This window comes from Lathyrus oleraceus, chromosome 4 (assembly GCF_024323335.1).
Source record: "Lathyrus oleraceus cultivar Zhongwan6 chromosome 4, CAAS_Psat_ZW6_1.0, whole genome shotgun sequence".
Lineage (NCBI taxonomy): Eukaryota > Viridiplantae > Streptophyta > Magnoliopsida > Fabales > Fabaceae > Lathyrus > Lathyrus oleraceus.
The window spans coordinates 68,819,491-68,838,297 of record NC_066582.1 but is presented as its reverse complement, the minus strand read 5'-3'; the positions used below and the strand labels follow the sequence as shown (position 1 = coordinate 68,838,297).

General features: G+C 34.3%; 3 protein-coding genes across 5 annotated transcripts; 2 read left to right on the top strand and 1 right to left on the bottom strand.

Moving 5' to 3' along the window:
* Positions 1–4,459: 4,459 nt before the first annotated feature.
* LOC127073424 (receptor-like serine/threonine-protein kinase SD1-6) lies at positions 4,460–10,645 on the top strand. Of its 3 annotated transcripts, XM_051014574.1 has the most exons (7): positions 4,460–5,587; positions 8,797–8,895; positions 9,020–9,204; positions 9,295–9,505; positions 9,615–9,852; positions 9,932–10,082; positions 10,218–10,645. In XM_051014574.1, exons 1-7 carry the CDS (start codon positions 4,486–4,488, stop codon positions 10,500–10,502), a joined length of 2,271 nt encoding a protein of 756 aa, XP_050870531.1. In that variant the 5' UTR covers positions 4,460–4,485; the 3' UTR covers positions 10,503–10,645. The 3 variants fall into 3 exon arrangements, with proteins under 3 accessions (XP_050870531.1, XP_050870530.1, XP_050870532.1); XM_051014573.1 differs by having other exon boundaries at positions 9,020–9,505; XM_051014575.1 differs by lacking the exon at positions 8,797–8,895 and having other exon boundaries at positions 9,020–9,505.
* Positions 10,646–10,650: 5 nt separating this feature from the next.
* On the top strand, positions 10,651–11,520 carry LOC127136057 (uncharacterized). Its single transcript, XM_051062662.1, has 2 exons — positions 10,651–11,165; positions 11,245–11,520. Exons 1-2 carry the CDS (start codon positions 11,025–11,027, stop codon positions 11,518–11,520), a joined length of 417 nt encoding a protein of 138 aa, XP_050918619.1. The 5' UTR covers positions 10,651–11,024.
* Positions 11,521–12,136: 616 nt separating this feature from the next.
* LOC127135172 (uncharacterized) lies at positions 12,137–13,369 on the bottom strand. The gene is made up of 2 exons (XM_051061954.1): positions 12,664–13,369; positions 12,137–12,556 (listed from the first exon to the last, which is right to left on the bottom strand). The coding sequence occupies exons 1-2, from the start codon at positions 13,330–13,332 to the stop codon at positions 12,185–12,187; spliced, it is 1,041 nt and encodes a 346-aa protein (XP_050917911.1). The 5' UTR covers positions 13,333–13,369; the 3' UTR covers positions 12,137–12,184.
* Between the last annotated feature and the right edge of the window lie 5,438 nt (positions 13,370–18,807).

Sequence of the window (18,807 nt, the reverse complement as noted above, 5' to 3'; positions counted from 1 at the left end):
TATGATAATGATGTTATGTGTTTCTGTGACATAGTTTGTGTACGTGATGTGCCATAACTTAAGAAGAGTATTCTTGAAGAAGGTCACAAAAGTAGTCTGAGTATTCATCCCGGTGATACTAAAATGTATCAAGACTTGAAGAAAATGTTTTGGTGGCCAGGAATAAAGAAGGATATAATTGAGTTTGTTTATGTGTGTTTGAATTTCTAGAAGTTGAAGATTGAACATCAGAAACTGTTGGGTGTGATGTAACCAATGGATATTCCTGAATGGAAGTGGGATGGTATTTCCATGAATTTTGTGATGAGTTTGCCTAAGACTTCTAAAGGGAATGATTCAATTTGGGTTGTAGCGGATAGATTGACTTTGGCTCATTTCATTCCGATTAAGACCAGTTTTTCATTGCAGAAGTTGGCTGAAGTGTATATTAAGAAGGTCGTTAGCTTGTATGAAATTCCTTCGAGTATTATTTCTAATAGAGATTTGAGATCAAATCAAGGTTCTGGGGGAGTTTGCAGGAAGCCGTGGGTACTAAGCTGAAGTTGAGTTCTTCTTATCATTGGCAGACGGACAATCAGACAGAGAGGACTATCTAGTCTTTGGAGGATTTGTTGAGAGCTTTCATTTTGAAGCATGGATGTAACTGTGGCAGTTACTTACCATTGGTTGATTTCACTTAAAACAATAGTTTCTACTCTAGTATTGGAATGGTGCCGTTTGAGGCTTTGTATGGTAGAAGATGTAAGACACGTTTGTGTTGGTATGCTTTTGGTGAAAGTGTTGTGCTTAGACCTGAGATTGTTTAGCAGAGTACCGAGAAGATCAAGATGATCCAAGACAAGATGAAATATTCGCAGAGTCGCTAGAAGAGTTATCATGATAAGAGGACGAAAACACTTGAGTTCGAAGAGGGAGATCATGTATACCTGCGAGTCACTCTAGTGACAGGTGTTGGTTGTGCTTTGAAATCTCAAAAGATGACACCGAGTTTCATTGGTCCTTGGAAGATCATGAAGTGAGTAGGAGAAGTGACCTACAAAGTTGCTTTACCACCATCTCTTTCGAATATTCATAGTGTATTTCATGTGTCTCAACTTCGGAATTGTGTTTCGGATCTGCCTCAGGTGGTTCAAATTGATGATGTAAGTAAGAGATAACTTGACTGTGGAGGCATCACCAGTGAGAATCGATGATCGAGAAGTGAACAACTGAAAGGTAAAGAGATCATCTTGGTGAAGGTTGTGTGGGGAGGACCTGCTGGTGAAAGCATGACGTGGGAGCTTAAGAGTCGGATGAGAGAGTCTTATCATGAGCTGTTTCATTTAGGTAATTTTCAAGGGAGAAAATTCTATAAGTGGGGGAGAGTTGTAACACCCCGAATTTAATTAGTTTATTTAATTGAATTTAGTTGAATTTTATTTAAATTATTAAGTGAATTATATACTTTTGGTCGATTTTTGGTGAATATGTATGGTATGTGGCATGTGGCATGTGGTTGTGGTGGTGAGAGTGGTAGAATTAATTAAAATTTTAATTATTTTTATAATTAGAAAATAATTAAAGTAGTATAAGTATTAGAAAAATAAGAAAAATTAGAAATAATAATTGATTAATATTACTTTGGTGAAAATTAGATTTAATTATAAAATAAATAGAAAAATAAGGCGGTAAGAGTAAAGTGGGGATTGGGGGAGATACGTGAGGATAGGATAGGAACAAACTAAATGAGGGAGATAAATTTTTTTATTAAAAAGGGAGAAGTGTGGGAAGTTGAGTTTTTACTGATCATGAAACTGAGTTTGGGGGAAAAAGAGGCAAAGACTTGAGAGAGACTAGGGATTTGAGGAGGAAGAAGGAAACCACCATTTCTGAAAAGCTTTTGTTGGAAATTTAGGTAGGGGAACTACTACGTATATTGGTGTAATCTATGAAGGATAGAGAGGGATCATCCTCCTCTAGGTTTTCTTATGTGTTCACCAAGGTTGAATACTTGATGGTTTTGAGGATGATTTATGTGAAACTTAATCTATGTGTTGTGATAATTGTGATTTTGTATGCTGATTTCGATGTTGAATTGTAAATTTCTTAGTGTGTATAAATTATTGAAATGTTGTCCATGTCCTTTGGAGTTTTTGTACTATGATCATGACAAATTGATGAGGTATTGTTGTTTTGGATGTTAAAAGATGATAAATTTTGTATGTTGTCATGTACAATGATGTATGGTATGTTTTAGGAATATTAGAAGTCAAAAATAAATGTTTGGGGTCTGATGCGGGGTTGGAAAATATTAGCAATCGCACAAAATCAAGAAATAATTTTTGGGCTTACTAGGCACTACTATGGGTCGTAGTTGCTGCTACAGGCGACCATAACAGCCCTATGGTTTATATACCAGAGACGTGCCCAAAAGGGGGGAGTGATTGGGGAGTGCTACGGGTCGTAGCAGCTGCTACGGGCCACCCGTAGCAGCTCCCTGGATTTTGTTTCAAGTGAGTTATTTCGAGCATAACTTGAGATTCGTGACTCTGTTTGAGGTGCAATTCGAAGTGTTGGAAAGCTAACGTGTAAAACTTTTCCCCATTAATTTTTTAGGGAGATAAATGTGAATTAATTATATGAATATAATGTTTTCTTTTTCAATGTTGTGAATGTGTGATTGATTCAAGATGAATTGTTATGGTGATTGATGATTAATTATGTGGAGAGTACATAATCATTGTTTACTATGGTGGTAGTTTTGAAGGGGGGACTACATTGTTTCTATGTTGCATGTTGTTTATGGTTCGAAGGGGGGATCATAAACATGTCGTTATTGTTGCATAAATTATATACCATACATCATTTGTATCGTTGTTGTGAAAGAGGCGAGTTACGCGTTTAGAAGGGTGGACGAGTAAATTATCCCGAGTCTAGAAGGGTGGACTCGGGGTTTAGAAGGGTGAACCCGGTTCATATGAAGAACCATAGTTGATTGGTACCACATGCATAATATCGATGTTGTGAGTCACATTACATGCATATGTATATATTATGATGGAAAAGGTGTGAAATTGTAATGGTGTGATTTGTGTATTAAACGTGTGATGTGTTTTGTGTTAATCTTGTAGTTTAGGATGTTTTTCCAAGGATCGTGGATTTCTACCATCCAGGATACGAGCGCTTAGAGGATTTTTATTATTAGGTGGCGTAGGAGTGGCTTCCTCACTTCCTTCTCTCCAGGCCGACCTACTAGCTTCCGGAGGAGTGTGGCTACCATTCCTTCCCTTGGGGTCGGGCGAAGGCGTGCATTGTCCATGTTTCTGACGACGTGGAGATTTCTGGAATTGTTCATGCCCCATCTTGGTTCTATAACATTCTGTTAGGCCGCTTCTTGGACAATGTAGTCTTTTGATACAATATTATGTAGGTTTTCCTCTATTCGAGTGAGTTTGTTAGTGATGACTTAAGATTTTTGATGTTGGATCATTCTCTGAGGCCGCTTCTTGGACGATGTAGTCTTTTGATACAATATTATATAGGTTTTCCTCTATTCGAGTGAGTTTGTCAGTGATGACTTAAGAATTTTGATGTTAGATCATTCTGAATATGTCGGTTAACAGTTCGTGAGCAGTTTCTAGTCCTAAATTGGCTTCCAAAAGATGAAAATCAGAAAGTTCTTCCCGTCTAATGGCCACGGGAAGTGTATATGGTCGGATGGATGGTCCCCCTACATGGAATTACTGAATATTGAATGCAAATTGATAGGGATGATGGGCTCCTTGGATTTTTTCTTGTTGTACATGATTCAACTATGGAGGGAGACGAGTAGGTAAATGACGATTTTCTGCGTATCCAGTTGCTTTCGAGCCCAAACGTTGAGCGATGAAGGAGTAATTTTTTGTGGTGTCATTGCTTGACAATTCTGGTGAAACATAATTTAGTCACAACTTCATAAGTATTTATCAGGAATGTAGTCTTACATCCTGATTGAGATGGATCTAGACGTGAGATCAAGAAATCGTGGTGATCATAAGATTTCGATGTTGGTTCCCATAGACAGAACTAATGTTCTGCACGAGAATAAGATTGATCAGAAAGGATGATGCAAATATCTGGTAGTGTCGAACCATCAGTTTTTATGCGGTGGATGAAGTTAACCTGCAAGGTTAACGCTCCAATGCTCAAGTTAGCGTATGAGTGAACATAAAAAATTCAAATGGAAGTTACCTCTAAATGACATGTTTTGTTTCCTTTTTGTAGATGATTTTGTTTGTTTGAGAGAGAGAGATATATATTATTTAAATATAATAATTAATAATATTTAATTATAAATATATAAGACAGGAGAAGTTACATAGAAGAAGAACTTTTTGGCAGAGACGGAGAAGAAACGGCATTGACCGACCTGTTAGTAGAAAACATGTGACTCGCTTAAAAACCAATAAAATCACAACCTTAAAAAGAGTCTTAACTTGAGACACATAATTCATTTTGAGAAATACAATGTTTTTAAAACATTTTGCTTTCTTCCTTGTTGTCCCTATCTTCTTCCCTCTCACGTCTCACTTATTTGCAGATTCAACTTCCTGGGTAAAAGCAGGTTACTACTATTCCGGCAGTGAAATTGCAGCTTCAGAAATTAAATCAACACTTTTCACACACCTCTTATGTGCTTTTGCTTTTATAAACTCCACAAACTATAACATCTTTATAAACTCTTCTGAAGAACACAAATTCTCCACCTTCACCAACAAAGTAAAGCTTCAAAATCCATCTGTTATAACTCTTCTATCAATCTACACTGGAAGAGAAAACTCTTCACTTTTTAACTTAATGATAAGCCAATCTTCTTACAGAAAATCTTTCATTGATTCTTCCATCGAAACAGCCAGAGAATATGAGTTTCAAGGCATAGACCTTCGTGGAGTCTCACCAAAGCAAGGTAAAGAACTTGCAAATTTTGCAACCCTTTTGAAAGAGTGGCGAAACGCGATAACTTCTGAGGCAAGAAATTACACGAGTAGAATAGACTTAGTGTTGGTGATGGCAGGTTATTATCTAAAAGCTTCAGATTCATGTAGTTATCCTTTTGAATCAATGCAGAAGAATTTGGATTGGGTTCATTTTGTTGCATATGATTACCATCTTCCTGAAAAGGACAATGTCACAGGTTTTCATGCAGCTTTATATGGTTCATCTGGTTGGGAAAATACTGACTCTGGTATCAAAGAGTGGAGAAAGAGAGGATTTTCTTCTAACAAACTTGTAATTGGTTTACCTTATCATGGATATGCTTGGAAACTTGTGGAACAAGGTGAAGGTGGTGTTGGAAAACCAGCTTCTGGTCCATCTACTACTAAGGATGGTTCTATGAGTTATAAGTGGATAAAAAGTTTCATTAAAAGCTTTGGAGATGGAGTAGTTTCAAGCTATAATGATACTATTATAGTGAATTATTTCATTGTTGCTTCCACTACTTGGGTTAATTTTGATGATGTGGAAGCTATTAAAGAAAAAGTTTCTTATGCAAAGAAAAATGGATTACTTGGTTACAATGTGTTTCAAGTTGGGAATGATGACAATTGGGTCCTTTCAATGGCAGCAGGTAAATTTTTTCTATCCTCTTTTGAACTCTTTACTTGTTTTTCAATTTAGAATTTTTACTTGGAAATTTTGAGTCAAGATAGGTTTAGATTTACTTATTTAAACTTATTTTATAAAATAAATATTTTTGAGTTTATTTGACCGAATTTGTTATTAGTTAATATTATTGATTTAGTCAAAGGTCATTGACTTGGTCAAAGTTTATTTAATATTTAAAAAAAAATATAAGTGGTCGATTTATAAACATTATAACTATGTTTATATTAGTATATAAATATAAATAAATATTGTATCATGAATTTAAATTATAAATTATAAATTATTTATATGGATTTAATTTAATTAATATATATTAATTTATTTATAAAAAAAAATATTTGTTATTAGAGATTTTGTAAGTAGAAGATTGTCCATATTTATAAATATATTTTTAAATTAAACCACGTTTTAAAAGTTAGGGTTAATGATCAATCTCATCTTAAATTCAATTTATATATTCTCAACATACAGAAGATATTGAACACAAATTTAAGTGAAATAATATTAGGATTATAATTTCATAAAATAATACTCAACAATTATATAGTTAAAATAGTTCAAGATAAATTCATCTAAAGATCTAATCAAATAAAATTTAACTATTCATTATACAATTATTTATAGTCGAAGATTTAAGAAATGATACATGATTTATAGATGAAAATTGATCTTCAACAGTCTGAAGACTTCAATCTCTAATCTCCAAATCCTTATTGTAGTACAAATTACTTAAAAGTTTTGAACTTTCCTCTTTTATACAAACTTTTTTTTTATAATAGGAGCTTCTAAGGGAGAAGGAGTTTGTGAAGTACACAACTGAGTATGTAGTATATGTAAGAAGAATCAATAATGAATCGTTTATACTATGTCTTTATGTCGATGACCTGTTGATAATAGGAAGTTGCAAGAAGGAGATCAGAGACTTCAAACATAACCTAAGTGAGGAGTTTGAAATGTATGACTTGGGAAATCTCTCATATTTATTTGGCATCGAATTCTATAATAGTGGTAGAGGTTTGATGATGCACCAAAGAAGATATACAGGTGAAATACTCAAGAGATTTGAGATGCGAGATTTGAACCCAACTTCGACTCCAGTTGAGCCGAGATTGCAACTGTCAAAATAAACAAATGAAGATGATGTCGATCCAACGCAGTACAAAAGATTCATTGGATCATTTCGATACATTTGTCACATAAGGCATGATCTAGCATACAGTGTGGGTATGGTGAGCATATTCATGCAGAAGCCAAACGTATCACACCTAACAGCGGCGAAGAGGATACTAAGGTATCTTAAATGAACTCTCGACTATGGCATTTTGTTTCCTGCAACTAATGAAGGAAAATAATGCAAGTTAGTGGGATACACGGACTCAAGTTGGTGTAGTGATGGGATAGGAAATCTACAGCTCACTACGTGTTTATGCTAGATGGTGCACCAGTTTCTTGGAGTTCAAGAAAGGAACCAGTAATAGTATTGTCGTCGTGTGAAGTAGAGTACATAATTGCTTCTCTCTGTGCATGTCAAACAACGTGGATGGTGAATCTGGTCGAAGAGATTACTTGGAAGAATCATGGAGTAATTACCATGAGGATTGACATCATGTTCGCTATCAATCTAGCGAAGAATCCGATAGCACATGGACGAAGCAATCACATCGAAATGAGGTTCCACTTTCTTCGAGAGTGGGTAGCAAAAGCGAAGCTGAACTTGGAACACTATAGAACTGAGAATCAAATTGGAAATATCATGACGAAAGAAGTGCAGGTCGAAGTGTTTAAGAAGTTAAGATCTATGATTAATGCAGATAGCTTAGACACAATGAATTAGGTGTTGCATTGAATTATAATTCCTTGTGTCGAAGCAGGTAGTGCTCGACAGAAACAAGACGTGTTGAAACATGTAGTGTGCGTCGAGTTGTATTAGATGTCGAAGTGTCGAAACACGTTGCTTGACACATGATTTCGACTTAGACCAAAATAGGTATTTTGGGCCTTTATAATTTTTTAGCTTTAGCTTAGGTAACAAGGTAGCTCAATTATAAATAGAGAGAGTAACCCCTATTTTCATAACAATCTTGTAATCACTTCCAATTGCAAAATTAACGAGATTTTCCACAGGCTGTGGGCAGAGAGACTCTGCGAAATCATCTTCTTCCCCAATTTCCATCAAACCCTAATCTTCTTTCTTATTCAATTTTTCTTTTCTTGTTTTCAACATCATTGTGCAGTGATACAATCTTGCAACTAAGATTTGTTGATTCACTCAAGTGAAGAACAAATGGGAATTCGATCAACTAATTGAATCTTATTTATCAAGATTGACTCGGAATTACTCAAAATTTTGGGTTTAATTCCAACATCAATCAAATCGATATTTTGGTTCATTAGAGTTTCAACCGTTGAAAACAAGGTTCTCTACCACTTTTGTTTAGTAAGAAAGAAAAAGAAAAGTGGTGGTAATCATACTGAGAGAAACTTAGAGAAAGAAAAAGGTAAAAGTTTCTAGAATTGTTTTAACGACAAATTGTCATCATTGAATTTTGCCCGTAATTTTGAATATTTTTAGTATTTAATGGAAATTACATGGTTTGAATAGGATTTTTGGTCATATTTGAGACAAAGGAAAAAGTTGACTGTATTTAGTGGAAAATTATATGGTTTGAAAATGATTTTTTGGCCATATTTGAGACAAAGAAAAAAGTTGTCAAAAGAAAGAAAAGAAGAATTTGAAAGCAAGAAAAGAAGAAAAATTGCTAGAAAAATCATGGCTCTATTTAAATCAATTTTTTTGAGTCTAATATACAAACTCACCTGAGCTTCGTGTTGCTGTTGACCGTTGATCAAATTTGTCAACCCCTTGATCAAGTCAACCGAGTCAAAATATTTTCATCTTGATCATTTGAATTATTGAGATACATTTCACACTTTTAAGAAAATTAGACTATCTTATGATATAAAAAATTGCCTAAGTTGTTTATCTAAAAAAAATGTGAATGATTCAAAAATGCTAGTAAAATTTTATATGTTAATTTGAGTATTGTAAATTAAATCACATGCTCTTGTAACACAACTTGAACTAAGGAATAATTGATTAGAGTGGACACATCTTGTTATCAATATGCTGGTGTTTTAATTATGGATTAACAATTGTATCAATTTCTTCAGCTCAAGAACTAGATGATAGATTGTTGATAATTCTTCTGCTTACAATTATGACTGCTGCTCTTCTCATGGGAACAGTATTTTGTTACTACTACTACCAAAGTAAGGATATAATTAACTTTCACCATAGAGTGATAAAATTGAATAATAATAACAATAATAGTAATAAAGATATTAGTATAGTTTTCCATTTTATGTTCATATATATTTTACAATGTTTTGGCAGGAACCGTAACCGTTATTACAAAAATGATACACAAATTGAAGATATATTTATCCGCAGCTGAAAAAGATGTTGACGAAGATTCTTATGATTTGATAGTATTTGGCTATCTCACAATTAAAGTAGCAACAGATAACTTCTCAACAGAAAATAAGCTCGGAGAAGGTGGATTTGGTGCAGTGTACAAGGTGACACTTGAAAATACATCTGTTTGTGAAATGTTTCATGCAAATAGAAACTGTGATAAGACTGTGAATACTTATGATTTGTTTTGTCAGGGAAAATTACGAAAGGGACAGGAAATAGCTGTCAAAAGACTCTCGGAAAACTCGAATCAAGGACTTGAAGAGTTCAGAAATGAGATCACACTCACAGCAAGATTGCAACATGTGAATTTAGTTAGACTTTTGGGCTACTGCACAAAAAGGAATGAGAAGCTTCTCATCTATGAATATCTCCCAAATAAAAGCTTAGATCATTTTCTCTTTGGTCTGTTAACGTCAAGTTCATACTCCATAGCAATAATTCTAACTGCTTTTTTAGCTATAGTACATTCACTTTTAGGGACTAATATAGTTCATAATTGAACTTAATGCAGATCCAAGGAAATCAATTCTTCTAGATTGGAGGAAGCGTGTGAATATCATTGAAGGAATTACTCAAGGCCTTGTTTATCTCCAAGAGTACTCAAATTTTACTATAATCCACCGAGATCTTAAAGCTAGTAATGTTTTGTTAGACCATGAGATGAATCCTAAGATAGCCGATTTTGGTCTCGCTAGAATTTTTGGGAAGAATGAACTTGAAGCAAATACAAGCAGAATCGTGGGGACATAGTAAGTAAATCATAATCAATAATGTGTTGCCGTTGTTTGTTCCCTCATTGTCTCTAATCACTCGTGTTGGCTTTTGTAGTGGATCCGTACCTCCCGAGTATGTCAGAAAAGGCATATACTCGCCCAAGTATGATGTTTATAGTTTTGGAGTCCTTCTCTTGCAGGTCATAAGTGGGAAGAGATCTTCACATTATTACGGCTCACATGAAAATATGAACCTTTTGGAATACGTAAGTTATCTATATGAAATAAGAAAAGTTTTATCTGTCATTATTTTACCACATTCGTGCAAGATTATAGAACATAATCTTTACTAATTTTCTTGATGTTGAAACATTAAAGCAAGTTGGTATTTGATATTTTAGGCACATGAGCTGTGGATGGAAGGAAGAGGTGATGAGTTTTTGGACCCTTCATTGGATGATTCAACATGTCATTGTAAAATCATGAGATGCATGCAGGTTGGTCTTTTGTGTGTTCAAGAGAACTCAGCAGATAGACCTTCCATGCTAGAAGTTGATTCACTGCTCAAGAATGAAGGTACACCTGTTGGTACTCCCAACATGCCAGCTTTTTCGATGAAAAAACACGAAGATGACAAGGGAGATACAATGAATGATGTTACAATTTCTGAGATGGTAGCAAGATAAAATTCAATTGATCTATAGGGTCTTTTGAAACTTGTTCAACTTGCAAGGTTTTCTTCATCGACAAATTTAATTAATGTCAGAGATAATATTGTATTGTATTTTTGTCTCATGTTTTCTATTAATTAATAATAAATATTTTTTCATATGTTTTTATTTAGGGTTAAATACACTTTACCCCCTGTAATGTTAGCGAGTTTAGGGTTACCCCCTGGTAAAGTTATTTTTTCAATACCCCCTTATGTTATGTAGATTCCTTCATAGAACCCCCTAATATCCAGGTGGCATGGAATCTTGGTTTTTTATTTCAGACGTGGCTTTTTAATTTTTTTATTTTCACATGTGAATCTTCATTAGGTCTCCAGCATGGCATAAACTAGAAATTAGGGTTCCAAATCCATCCCTCTCTCTCTTCGTGAAATCCATCCCTATCCCAAATTCATCCCTCTCTCTCTTCGTGAAATCCATCCCTACCCTAAATCCATCCCTCTCTTCATCTTCGTCCGTGTCCCCTTCATCTGGGTTATGGGTGGCAGCAAGGCATCTTCCACGAGTGAAGTTGGAAACGGCTTACCAAGATGTGGATGCAATGAAACCATGAAGTTGTTGGTCTCCAAGTCAATTGAAAACCCCGGTCGCAAATTTTGGAAATGCAGGAATAATATGGTGAGCAATTTTGAAGCATTTTATTATTTTGAGTTTGATTTCGAAATTAATTGTTGGTGGTGTTTGTCTCAAATTGCAGAATGGGTGCGGTTTATTTTTGTGGGATGATTTGGTCAGTGAGTTTGCAGTGAAAGAAACCAATCCGTCCGGATGCCGCCAATGTGAAGTCAACAAGGCTTATTTGATTGAATTTGCTAAAGAGATTGTTGAGGAGATAGATTGCAGAGTCGGAAAGCTTAACAAGTTAGAAAAACTGAAGAAAAAGATTGCAATGGAAAAGAGGAAAAATTTATGGTTAATGTTTGTAATTGGTCTGTCATGGATGTTGATAGCAGCTATGGTTAAGTTAGTCTAATGAGTCTGTCATGTAATTGTTATGTCATTAGTGTTTTTCAGCAATGTAATGTTGAACTTGTAATGTGTTCATCAATAAAATGTAATCTGTTCATCAATCTTAAACTGTCAGTGCAGCATCATTATTTGATTAAACTTTCAGCATTCAATCTACCAATAATGACAGAAAAAAGTTATATCATAATGAAAGAGCAAAATTGCAAAATCATCAGAAAACTACAGAACAATTTTATAGTCAGTAATTCTAAAGAAAATATGACATAGTAAAGATATAAATAAATTGAAATATATTAATGTAGTCTATCTCTTAAACTTTTTCAGTGCAGAATTCAAGGTGAATGTAATTAAATACTTTGGCTTTTTCTTTAGGTCCTGCAGAATTCATGGTTTTGTTGTAAGATTAGTGCACAGACTAGCCATGGCTCTCTGCAGAATTCATGGTTTATGAAAAACAAGAAAAAAATGTGACAGACTAGCCATTGTGTTTTATAGACAATACACACCAATAATGTTAAACTGATACATTAGAATTGATCATCACAGTAAGTGCATATGTTTGTTACAAAAGGATTACAAAATACATGTCTTCAAAGATCAGTTGGCATTACAAAAGAGTTTTCCAAAAGGATTACAAAATACATAGCAGAAACATAATAATCAGTCCCTCATTTTGAAGTGGGTATGTCTTTATTTTCTGGTAGGGTAATTGGTTTGTCACTAGATATTCCTTCACCTGTTATGGGTCTTTTAAACCAACTCAACTTGATCCTCTCACTTTGCCTTCTTTTGATGATAGGTTTTTTTTCAACCCTTTTTCTGGATTGTTTTGTGATTGAGGCAGCCACACTAGATCCTGTTTGACTCATAATAGTTGGAACAGGCATATCAGTTGGAGGCTGTGGATCAGTTGGAACAGGCACATTTGTTGGAACAGTCATATCAGTTGCAGTTGGGGCAGGCATATCAGATGCAGTTGGCATATCATTTGCAGTTGGCATATCAGTTGCAGTTGGCACATGTCCTTTTTTAGGTTTTCTCTACAATGTAAGACACAATGTATGGTTGTCATCACAATGCATATCACAATGAAGAATGTAAGACAGAATGTAGAATGTAAGACAAAATGTATATCACAATGAATTACCTTTCTTTTAAGTGCATTGGGATCCTGAGTGGTAGCCTTACAAGTCATAGCATTGTGACCAAAATTATCACATTTGGTGCACTTATATGCAACACCAGATCTTCTCTTCCTTGCACCATCCTCTCCACTTTCTCTTATCCTAATCTTCTTAGGTCTACCAGGACCATTTTTATATGCAGGTGGTAGAGGTGGTTCCATCTCAACTTCTGGCCACATATCTTGACCATTGATTGGACTTACTGAAAATCCATAACATAGTGCAAACTTTTCTCTTGTGTAACAAGCATCAACAAATTCATCAGGGTTTTGCTTTCTATAACTCAGAGCAGCTACAGCATGCCTACATGGAATTCCTACTAATTCCCAAAAATTACAACTACATGACCTTTTAGCAATGTCAACAATAAATTCATGTGTGTTGTAACTATGTGTAACCTGAAAAGTCTCAGCAATTGACCATGTTGGCAACCAATGACCACTCCTGAACACCTCATTATCTAACCTTCTCCTAGGTATTGGCATCACCTTATGTGGCCAATTTTCTAGTTTACTTGCAGAGGTGGATAACCTATTCATCAGATATTTTCTTATCCACTCACACATTGTGAGTATAGGTTTGTCCCTAGCAGCTAGAATGGTAGCATTAAAAGACTCTGAGATATTATTCATCAATGTATCACATTTAGGGTAAAAAGAAAAGGCATGCTTACACCAGCTTTTGGTAGGAACAGCCATCAACCAAGTCCAAGCATTGGGATCTGCATTCTTCAATTCATTCATCTTTTGGACCCATGCCTGATAGTATGTGGCTTTAGCAGCTCCCATCATTAAATCTCTAATAAGGGCTCCTCCACCAAACCTTTTCTTGAAATTAGCATACAAGTGCCTAAGACATAATCTATGCTCAATAGTATCAGACAATTCTTCAAATACAGCCACAAGTCCCTGATACAAAATAGAAATTTTTCCAACATTTAGAGAATAGAATAATTTGCAACAGAAAGATAGAGTTAAATACATACCTTCTGTTGATCAGAGATAAATACATATCTTCTATCCTGACCAATGTCCTCCATTAGTAGTTGTATAAACCATCTCCAACTCTCCTTTGTTTCATTTTCAACCACACCAAATGCCAAAGGGAAGTATTGATCATTAGCATCCCTGCCTACAGCAATAAGTAACTGTCCTCCATGCTTTTGCAACAGTAATACCCACAGAATATGTTTGCCTCATATCTTGGATGATGTCTCTTATCCTGACTGTATCAGAAGTTTGCATCCTCTTTACCACATGCTTGGCCACCCACTTTGAGCTAGCAGACTTGTTGTTCAAAACCCTAGCACATGTGTGCTTATGTACAAGTGTTTTTATAGCAAAAGTCTCCTTGTGGCCCACCTTAGAGCAAAGACTAAAAACCCACATTTATGCTTACACACCACCCTTACCCTATCTCCCTCATTTTTCACAAAAGAAATTTCCCTCCCATTAAGCACTGACCACTCACGGATAGCTGCCCTAAAGTCATCAAGTGTGTTGAATTCCATACCCCACTTGAATATAAAGTCTTTGTTTAGATGCTCTTTCCTAAACCTAGCATACTTGGGCCTTTCTTCATCACAAGAATCATCTAGGTCAGAACTATTCAACTCATCACTATAGTATACATCATCTGAATCCATACTCTTATTGGGCTCCTCCATACTGTTATTGGGCTCCCACCTAATAGGCTTAGTAACATCTATTCCTTCAAAACCATCAAAGTAAGCAGTAGCTCTTTCATCTTCACTGTCATCTAACCCCTCTACCTTCTCCTCATCTAACCCATCAATTCCATTATCAGGGGGGTGGTCATCATCATTCACACATTTAGGTTCCCTATCAGCAGGGTCCATGTTCCCAGTACTATGTTCAACATACAAATCTCCTTTCACATTCATTGCACTAAAGTATAGAGCAAAATCATCAACAGCATCATCATCTTTCCTAATCAGAAAAAAACCATCTTGAATTTCTAAAACTTTTGTCCATACCCTAACACAATCAGCCTTATACCCTAACCTACTCAACAACTTCTCAATGTTATCCATGTTCCAATTTGAAACATGTATCCCATTAACTGTCGTATCCGTACCCCCTTTGTATATAATTTCTTCTTCAAAAACCCTGTAAAATTCACCCCCATGGTGGAGTGTAACACTAAAGTGTTGTGAATCCTGTCAATATATTATACCCACATGTCAAAGATTGTTGATTTCAAAATTTTACCTTACGACATTAATGAACTTCAAATTTTTACTAACCTCGGACTTTGGACACTTCACTGAGCTCGTCTTCACTGAGCTGGATCGCTTCTTCGTATTCGCTGAGGTTGTCTTCATCTTCGTCTTCACTGCGGTCGTCTTTCTCGTTTGCTTCGTTCCCTGCATTCTTCTTCTTCGTCTTCGTCTTCCCCTGGAAATTTCGTCTTCGTCTTCCCTGCTATGTTCAGAACCCTAATTTTCTAAGGGGGTATTTGAAATTAAAAAGTGTAAAATGACACATAATCACTTTAACAAAATTAAAAATATGTCAGGTGTAGGACCTCTTATTAGATTCCATGCCACCTGGATATTAGGGGGTTCTATGAAGGAATCTACATAACATAAGGGGGGGTTTACAAAAAATATTTTTACAGGGGGGTAATCCTAAACTCGCTAACATTACAGGGGGGAAAAGTGTATTTAACCCTTTTATTTATTATGGATAAATATGTATCTTGTAGTGACAAGTATTTATTTTGTATTTTATGTATTGATCTAAAATATAAGATTAGTATTTATATATTAGTGATAAATATATCTCTCGTACCCCTGCCTCCTGGGCTTAGGGTGCCTTAGGTATCTCTGGTGACTCGGATATCTCTATTGTCTCGAATGTCTGAATAGATGAAATATGTCGCCTACGAGAAGATGTAGACAGGGATGCATGAGTAGGTGATACCCGTCTCCTGCAGGAAGAAGAATGCGAAGATACATGAGCTATAGAAGTTGATGTCTCCGCATCAACTGGGATAGAGGTAACATGAGCATGCGATGATCGACTCTTTTACCTCTGAACATATGCATGTCGTGTAATCTGTTTGTGCCTTAATCGGTCTTCCCTATCAACCATAACACATGTAAGTAAACCACACAAATGTTACACAATGAGTACAAGCATAAAAAGCAACAAAAAAATGTATACTGAAAAATTTCGGAGATGCATCTTCGATTTCTTCACATTAAGGATATGTAAGTTTGTAGGGATTCTTTCATTGGAGACAAAAAATCATGTTGTACACTAGATGTTTGGTGGATCGAACTAGACTCTTGATGCCAAATGTTAGAACTTGAAATCATCTGGTTGGTGAAAATGGAGTTAAAATTGAGTGTGGAGAGAGACTGAATGAGAGAGAATATAGTTTTATTTTAGTTTTCACCACCAGTATCTGGTTTGTTGGACTGACTAATCCGATTCGGGAGTCAGTTCTGACATCAAGTGGTTTCAGTCCCCTCCTTATCGCAATTACAGAGGATCGAACTATATTCCTTTTTATCAAAGTCAGCGTCAATCACCACTAAACCAACTAATGATTGGTAGAGAAAGAATATAGTTAAGGGTGAGAATATGCACACACTTTCATTCATAATACCTCAAAAGATATATAGAAAATACAAATGGATTATGATACAAATGTTAGAACTTGGAATCATCTGGTTGGTGAAAATGAAGTTAAAATTGAGTGTGGAGAGAGACTGAATGAGAGAGAATATAGTTTTATTTTAGTTTTCACCGCCAGTATCTAGTCTATTGGGCCGACTAATCCGATTCGGGAGTCAGTTCTGACATCAAGTGGTTTCAGTCCCCTCCTGATCGCAATTGTAGGGGATCGAATTGTATTGCTCTCTATCAAAGTCAGCGTCAATCACCACTAAATCAACTAACGATTCGTAGAGAGAATATAGTTGAGGGTGAGAATATGCACACACTTTCATTCATAATACCTCAAAAGTATATATACAAATACAAATGGATTATGATACAAACGTTAGAACTTTGAATCATCTGGTTGGTGAAAATGGAGTTAAAATTGAGTGTGGAGAAAGACTGAATGAGAGAGAATATAGTTTTATTTTAGTTTTCACCACCAGTATCTGGTCTGTTGGACCGACTAATCCGATTCGGGAGTCAGTTCTGACATCAAGTGGTTTTAGTCCCCTCTTTATCGCAATTGCAGGGGATCGAACTGTAGTCCTCTCTATCAAAGTCGGCGTCAATCATCACTAAACCAACTAACGATTGATAGAGAGAGAATATAATTGAGGGTGAGAATATGCACACACTTTCATTCATAATACCTCAAAAGTGTATATACAAAATACAAATGGATTATGATACAAATGTTAGAAATTGGAATCATCTGGTTGGTGAAAATGGAGTTAAAATTGAGTGTGGAGAGAGAATGAATGAGAGAGAATATAGTTTTATTTTAGTTTTCACCACCAGTATCTTGTCTGTTGGACCGACTAATCCGATTCGGGAGTCAGTTCTGACATCAAGTGGTTTCAGTCCCCTCCTTATCGCGATTGCAGGGGATCGAATTGTAGTCCTCTCTATCAAAGTCAGCGTCAATCATCACTAAACCAACTAACGATTGATAGAGAGAGAATATAGTTGAGGGTGAGAATGTGCACACACTTTCATTCATAACTAGATTAGGACCCGCGTGATGCGCTGATGATAAAAAAGATTATGTGAATAGTAAATAGAAATTATTGAAATAAAATAAAACTTTATTTATGATACATGTTATTTATTATAAAAATTCTAATATAGATAATAAATTAGCATAACAAAAGAAAATAGTCTAATTTTAATTAAAAAATAATACATTTATAAAGATGGAAATGCAAGGTGAGACATCAAAATAAATGTTAAAACATGAAAGATGACTTCAAAATTAGAATCAACTTTTATGATTTTTTAGTTATTTTTTTCTTAGATGAACCGTCGTTGTTCATTTGTTTTGTTTTAATTGATTTTTGAGTCTTTAGTTTGTATATGAGAAGTGACTCGTCGTTAAAAGGATAATATCTTAAGTTTATCTTTTATAATAATGAAAAATAGATACACTTGATTGAATATAATAAAATTAATCATTGAATACCTATATTTATTCTTTATAATTCAACAAAAATATGAAAAATGTTATTTTGATTATAAATAAAATAAATATAAATAATTATAAGAATGAATAAAATGATGTATAAAATGATCTTTTTTATATTGAATGTTTTCTATGTTATATTTTAAAAAAAAATTGATATGAATATTTATAATAATAATAATAATAATATATAAGTAAACCATGTATATTTATTATTAATTATAAATTATAATGCAGTAAGGATTTAATGAATGGTTAATTGTCATAAATTTAATTATTAAATATGTAAAATAAGATTGTCATAATAATAAATGAATATTATTTCTAAATTATAATACAATTAGAATCCAATTAATTCTTAATAATGATAAAATTGAATTAGTCAATTATTTAATAGGTAAGTAAACAATCCTATCAATCGGTTTTAATCGGTATGAATTGTGAGTTATAAAGAACTTTAAACAATTACATTTTTTTATTATTATATTCACCAAAATGTTAAACTCAATTCCATCCATTCATCTTCAATTTAGTTCTTAAATGAAATTGATAATTTTTTATTATAGTTATGAAATAAATAGTTGTAAATTTGATGTAATTTTATTGTTTAGTAATAAATATTAAAATTGATTAATAGTCCAAAGTATAATGTAATAAAATTCAATTAGTTTTTCAATTTTTATATTCATTATTGCATTTAATTGGGAACAACTTTAAATATAATTTATTATAAATATTATATCTAGAATTCAGTTTTTTTTTTTAATAATGACATTAAGTTTTAATACATTATGTATGACGTTTTGTCTTTTGTCTTAGGGTGTGTTTCTTTCAAGGTTTGAAAAAATATGATTATGAAAATGCAATATTCCCATGTTTGATTCAAGTTTTACGAAATTATTCCAAGGAATCTTTTATTCCTAGGAATCTTATTTACACATGAATTTTTTATTTTT

Bases quoted from the DNA above. Each gene is read 5' to 3' on its own strand.
- LOC127135172 (XM_051061954.1), bottom strand. From the start codon at position 13,332: ATGAATAATATCTCAGAGTCTTTTAATGCTACCATTCTAGCTGCTAGG. The intron at 12,557-12,663 runs GTAATTCATTGT...CTTACATTGTAG, and splicing joins CCAATGCACTTAAAAGAAAG to AGAAAACCTAAAAAAGGACA.
- LOC127073424 (XM_051014573.1), top strand. From the start codon at position 4,486: ATGTTTTTAAAACATTTTGCTTTCTTCCTTGTTGTCCCTATCTTCTTC. The intron at 9,506-9,614 runs GTCTGTTAACGT...AACTTAATGCAG, and splicing joins CTTAGATCATTTTCTCTTTG to ATCCAAGGAAATCAATTCTT. The intron at 9,853-9,931 runs GTAAGTAAATCA...TGGCTTTTGTAG, and splicing joins AGCAGAATCGTGGGGACATA to TGGATCCGTACCTCCCGAGT.
- LOC127136057 (XM_051062662.1), top strand. From the start codon at position 11,025: ATGGGTGGCAGCAAGGCATCTTCCACGAGTGAAGTTGGAAACGGCTTA. The intron at 11,166-11,244 runs GTGAGCAATTTT...CTCAAATTGCAG, and splicing joins GGAAATGCAGGAATAATATG to AATGGGTGCGGTTTATTTTT.